Genomic DNA, 6,752 nt, shown 5'->3' on the forward strand with positions numbered 1-6,752 from the left:
AACTACAACTGCAAAGCCTTGCAGATGATTCTCTTAGTTTTCCACCCCAGTATCCAAGGCATCTCAAGGCCAGCGATCAAACTTAATGGGAAATACAACCCTCAAGACATTATTTTTAAATTAGGTATTACCACACAGGAAAAATATCTAAAAAATACCATGGAAAACCTTTCTTGAAAAGTTAAACTGATTGCTCAGTCATGATCAAAAAGAAAGCTAGATATTTTTTAGGGGAAGCATTTGAATGAAACAGAAAACAAAACATTTCACTACTTAGTGTGCACACACTAGACCTATCTCACAGAGCTCCAACCCCTCATTTTGAGGGGAATACAAGTGAACTAGAAAACAAAGAGCAGAACAGCAACACCGATCAGAGATATGCAATGTCTTCTGAGTAAGAAGAGATGTACCAAACTACTGTTCTTCACCTTAGAAAAAAAAAAAAAGAAATAAAAAAATCCCAAACATAAGGGATATATGCTGCTTTTGGTTTACAGTTTATCAGAGTAAGAGAGTCACATTTTTCTCTCTTCAGATGCTAAAAAGCTCCCATTCTGCACTTGAGGAAGTCCCAGATTTAAAAGTCCATTGTATCAGATTACTAATCCGTATTTTCCTACTGTCTTGCATAATCCTGTTTACAGTATGCAAGAGGTTTGGGAGTACTTGGATATCTGCACTTTCAAAATGTCCTTGTGATGTAATGAAGTATGGTGTTCTAACTTTGTAGATAACATACTACTGACAGTGCTTTCAGGTACTTAATTCCAAATAGAATTGGGTCGTGCTGCCATCCAGAGGGACAGGAACCTCATGCAGTTCAACAGAGAGCAGTGCAAAGCCCTGCACCTGGGCAGCAATAACCCCATGCACCAGTACATGCTGGGCATTATCCTGCTAGAAAACAGTTTTACTGGCCAGAGTCTGGAAGTTCTGGTGGACATCAAGTTGAATACGGGCCAGCAACATACCCTTGCTGCAAAGGCAGCACATGTGTCCTGGGCTGCATTAGGAGGACTTCTGCCAGCAGGTTGAAGATGATGATCCTTCCCCTTCTCTCAGCACCGTTAACACCACACCTGCAGTACTGTGTCCGGTTCTGGGCCACCCATGCATAGACATACCAGAGAGAGCCCAAAGGCCCACTAATGATTAGGGCACTGAAACACCTCTTATGCAAGGAAAGGCTGAGAGCTCTGGGAACACCCGACTTAGAGGTGGTTCAGGAGCAATCTCATCAATGTGTACAAATACCACAAAGGAGGGTGTTGAAACAAGCCAGGCTCTCTTCAGTGGTGCCCAGTGCCAGGACCAGAGGCAAAGGGCACAGACTGAAACACAGGAGGGTTTGTCTGAACAGCAGGAAATATATTTTCTCTGTGAGAGTGACTGAGCACTGGCACAGTTTGCTCACGGAGGCTGTGGAGTCTCCCTCCTTGCAGATACTCAAAAGCAGTCTGGACATAGCCCTAGGAAACTTGCTCTAGGAGACCCTGCTTGAACAGAAGGGCTGATAACCCTCAGATTCTCCTTCCAACATCAACCATTATGTGATTTTGTGAAATGGTGTTTTCAAGCTAATTGGAATTAAGCCATTGTAGTGTTTGGCTAAATCGTCTCATTCTCCTCATCAACAACTTTCAGTGATTAGGGTAATTTAATTTGCTGTGAATACGAGCATGTATTTATACCATAAAATGACCAAGAGAACTAAGTGATTCACAGGTTTATCAAAACCTGACACACTATTCATCATAAATCATTATCTCACCTCTTGCTCATAACATGCTGTATTTTCAATTACTGTTCTTGTTTCTCCTGAATGTGTTGCCAATTAGTACAGTAACTTCTTTCCATTACTAGTTTCACCATAAGCACACTCCATCAGCAGAGAAATCCATAAGAATTAAAAGTATGTAACTAGCTCACAGGAAAAACAGTTTGGATTAGTAAGACGGGAACATCATTGAATGAGTATTTTAGTATTACTCTGGCAATATGACTATCAGAGCGTGCTTGCTCCCCTTAAAATGCAAAACACTCAATATTCTGATGCAGGTCCGGCTCAGATCCACAAACTCAAAACCTTTTGTCTCAAGAAAAAAAATCAAATCACAAAAATAACACTTGTAGTTTACACAGTAACTGATTTAAAGAAAAAATGATGAGACACAGATGTTTGACAGTTAATGAAAGCCAAGAACAAATATAAGTTGTTTCTTTAGTAGAAAGCATCTAGCTGATTACAGTAGCATTGCTTTTAGGTTTGTCCTTATTTTACCATGGAGGATACTGGATACCTGTAGATAAGCCATATTATAAAAACGCTGGAGCTAAGGAAAGCTGGTCATTGTAAATTTACTACACTTTACAAGCTAGAATTCACCTTAGTTTTTGTAAAATAAAAGACACAAATTGCCCTTTCACATATGCTGTTAAGGAAATTACAAGATTCAGGTTCCAGCTTTGTAAAGAACTGTCCAGCTTTCCCTTTGTAATAATCACTACAACAAATAATTGCAGTGTGTCCCTCTACAGGCTCTTGCACTTCCTTCAAAGAATTACCTCCTAAAAATGTCAAAAAACAGTATCCCAATGATACCTTTTATCAGATAATCTTTATCCTTTTATACCATCAACTCATATCCAAAGATTAAATTTCTTACATATCTTCATTCTAACAGAACTACAGCTACTAGAAATTCCTTTTTCCTGGTTTCAGCAGGCAATGGCACTAATTCACATAGTATCACTGTCAGGAGGTGAAAGAAGAGAAAGCTGAAGGTAACAGTCTGAAATAAATATGGCATTTCTGATACAATTTTGAAACATACAGTGTTTAACAGCTCACCATTTCTCAGGAAAACAACTGCCTCCATCTTTGCTTCCTACTCCCACTTCAATTTCAAACCCTCAAAGTTAGTGAAGTAGTAAAAGGCAAAAATGAAAAGTAATTATTTTCTGTGAAATACAGGACTGGTATTCAATTAACTTCAAGATCACCAAAACACATTCCATTTGTTTACAGCTTTTGTCCCCACAAGAAATAATGTTTTCCAATTTCTCTCTTCTATTTAAGAAACAAGAGCATCCACTCTTGAATAACTGTTTAAAAGAAAAGTACCTGTGGTTGAAATGGTGGAGCAGTAGGCCCCTGCATGCCTTGTGACTGTTCATCCATTCTACCACGTGAAACCGTCGCTTATGTTCTGGAAAGAGAAATATAGTCAGTACCCTGTAATTCAGGCATGATCCATGAACATCAACAGAAGAACTGAAGAATTCATTTTCTCATTCACATGCTTAAGTTTATGAACATTTAACTATTCCAGCCCTGCACTGTTTTGGAAGGAAGTTTTGTTATTTTCAGCTGTTTTACAAAGTGAAATAGATCACTATACATATCTGAACATATTAAAAGATATGCATTAAACTACTTGAGCCAGACAAATGGCTCTGTCTGATAAAAGCGGCATCACCTCATTATTCTTCAGAGGCACCAACCACTTGTTTAGCTACATAGATGTCTGCTGGCCAGCACATTAGACCTACGGGCAGCGTGGGAAACAGCAGGTCAGCGTATTGCTGCCTGCATACCGTTTATGGGGCATCAATTTATCTGTAGATTTTAGGGAGTATGCAAGAGTAGTTCCAGCTCAACAGAAAAACCTAAACACGTACATTCATTGCATTCTGACAAGCTAGCTAGGAGGACTTCCTTAGGAACACAGCCTCTGTTGCCAGCTGGGAACCTCTCATATCCCATCGATAAGCTGGGAGGAAAGACGCCTGCCAGGTTCCCAAAATAGAGACACAAGGCTTTGACCAATAACAAGCACTGCAAAACGTGCCTTATCATTAGCAAGAACAGGAGACACAAAAATGCAAACGCTTACAAGGTTTTTTTCTCAGCTAAGCGAATCCTTCCTTAGGCTACACAACATTTTGTTGAGGGGGAGCAGGTGCAGCACCCAGTTTTATTGGTGCCTATGAGGGCCATCTCTGTTCCGATGGAGACAACAGAAAGTTCACCAGCAGCTTTGAATGTAAACAATGAAATAAACTTTCACACAAGTAGGAGGCAAGCCCAGAACAACTTTTTCACCACACAAACACAAACTCTGCCTATTACCTGGTCAAACTTGCTAAGGTACTCAGAGGAACATGCGTCTGACTGGAAAACTATTGTTTTTCAGTTATTTATCTATTTATTTATTCTTTCCCATTCCAAATCCTGACAGTTTTAGAGAATATTTGACATAAAACACTTTTCTGATACCTGTAAATCTTTAAGATTAGGAAATTTCCCATGATAGATATATTCTGATAAATCTATATACTTCAAATACTGCAATTATGTCCTTCTGCATGCAGAGCTACTTATGTTTCACAAACCTTTCTTTAGAATGAGTACATAAAAATTTCTCAAATTGCATTTAAGTTCAGCATGAAAGCATACAATCAACTATCTCTGTTAGCATACACGCAAGATAAATCTTTGCAGTAACTTCTTTTGAGAGTATTCAAAAGGTTAGAAATAACTCTCAGAAAGCAGCAAGCCTTAGAAATGTTTTTTCAAAGCCCACTGCAAAATATTTAAGAAACTAAGAAATAACTTCTGTTCACAGTACTGTTGTCATTCTTAATGCCTCATTGAGATGTCACTAGTAAATAAAATAATCACAAAGCAGCTTTGTAAAGAGATGTATCGTTTATCAAACTGAGGTGAAAGGCAGAAGAGGGAAGGAATTGCAGAGATTTACAAGATTGTCAGAATGAGCAGGGTAAGAAGGGGGGAAGCAGCTGGGAGATACCTGCTGCAACCTTTTAGCCAGTCGTAGGACACTAATATTGACACATCTTTCAAGTTCTGTAACATCTCTCCTATAACCAAGGCAAGAAATTGTAACACAACAGCACTGAAGTCCGAAAACTGTACCTATGTTCTCCAGTTGGATTCACAGGGGTTCATGCAGTTGTGACAGATTCTGGGGGAGGAATGCATAGCAATTTTAAAGAATCTTTGCTGTAGAGATAGTTCTATCATTGCCAAGGCCAAGAATTCTTTGCTTGAATAGCTATTTTGAAGAGCCTTTATAAGAAGTTTAATCTTTTTGATAGCATTAATATCTCTACTGGAAGTTTTGCTGGGTGGTTTACTAATATGTTGACCATGGAATAAACAGGTAATTCCTGTGGGTCACAAACCTTTTTTTCAATGTCACCAGGGAAAAGTAAATACAAAACTCTTTATCTTCTCTGGCAGAATTTATCCAAAATTAATGAAAGCTAAAGCTGATGTGTGTTGATTCAGTAACTACACAACCCATTCAACTCAATGGTCAGCAGCACTAACTGGAAGCATTTGGTGTCTCCTTTTCTTTTTTCTTTTTTTTTTTTAAATTTGGGGAAAGAATAGAAAGGGAAGAAGTCCTGTCACTAGCACTGTCAGTGACTGCCCTCTGTGGCTTGCCTTGATAATCAAAGCAAAGAAACTAAAGAGGTAACAAATGTTCTACCATGGGAAGCACGGAAGATTTATTAACTTACAGATTTGTTGCTGTTCTCGCAGAGGAAAAGCAAAGATCAGTATTTTCTGTCCATATATGGAAGTTGTTTTATTTTTTTAAAACTTGTTTTTGTCTTTGAAGACTGCATGATAGATTCACATTTTAGAGTAATTTGGCATTTTGATCATACAAAATGCCAAGGATGCAAAATGAATCTTTTGTACTGTTTGTCAACATATGCAAGAATTAGATGCTTGAAGACTGTTTTCACAATACGGCATGCCTTTCCCCTTGGTAATAAACTTCAGGGGTCAAAACATAGTGGTATAATATTTATCATATTTAAATTTAAACTGTGGTAATAATTAATTCCAAAGATGGTTTTCAAGTTCTAATTTATGGGGAAAAGACACTAAAAATACCACCAAAGAGTTATCTCTTGTTTAAAATTGAAAAGGGAATATGAAACACATCTAAATAAGTTAAACAATGACCTTCTTCTGCAAAACCAGCACCATCATATACACTGGTTCACGGAAAACAGACAACAGATGAAGTGAGAGACAAGCCAACTATAGCACGACCACCCAAAACTGCCAAAGTGCCAAACATAACTAATGTTTTTAAACGGTCTCAGTGATTATGTAAGAGGAAAGAACTCCTTGCCTTCATTTGCAATGAAAAACTCTCTGAATCATTTAAAGATTCCTTTCATAATTTTGAAGATGAAAATCATCTGGATTCAGACCAACCTGTACATGACAGCAATCGCAGGAACACAGGTGTATACACTAAATCTTACACTCCAGTTATGGTTGCTATCATTTTGCAGGTATGAGAAAACCTTTGGGTAACAACTAATTTTTTAAATTGTCTTTTCCAGTTGATCAAAACAGTAGGTGGCACCTACACATAAAGGATACAGGGGGAAATACCTGGGACTACAGACATGACCAATTTCTCATTTGAAATTGCAATTGCATAGCAACTCCTCTAACTGACACTGTTTATTCCATGCACTGAGTTCACAAGACAGCAACTGGAAGTCAAGTCCTCACCAGTAAGTTAGACTATCAAACTGCAACTGCCTGATCTGAGAATAACACCTTTTCCTTCCCTCATACACAGGCCTCACTGTCCTTATCCACTTCTTCAGCAGACACCTGGAAAAAGCTCTCAGCTATCTGCCCACACATCTCAAGATCACACCAAGATACAAAGCAGTCCAAATTGCAATGG

At 38.4% G+C, this 6,752-nt stretch overlaps 1 protein-coding gene across 1 annotated transcript in view; it reads right to left on the reverse strand.

Moving 5' to 3' along the window:
• NEK7 (NIMA-related kinase 7) overlaps window positions 1-6,752 on the reverse strand; it is a 65,200-nt gene that overhangs the window by 50,976 nt on the left and 7,472 nt on the right. The window contains exon 2 of the mRNA XM_010131123.1: window positions 3,128-3,212. Within this exon, the coding sequence (XP_010129425.1) occupies window positions 3,128-3,184 (57 nt within the window). The 5' untranslated portion in view covers window positions 3,185-3,212. The remainder of the gene's footprint in view (window positions 1-3,127; window positions 3,213-6,752) is intronic.

This window comes from Buceros rhinoceros, unplaced genomic scaffold, assembly GCF_000710305.1.
Source record: "Buceros rhinoceros silvestris isolate BGI_N320 unplaced genomic scaffold, ASM71030v1 scaffold14492, whole genome shotgun sequence".
In the NCBI taxonomy this organism is placed as follows: Eukaryota; Metazoa; Chordata; class Aves; order Bucerotiformes; family Bucerotidae; genus Buceros; species Buceros rhinoceros.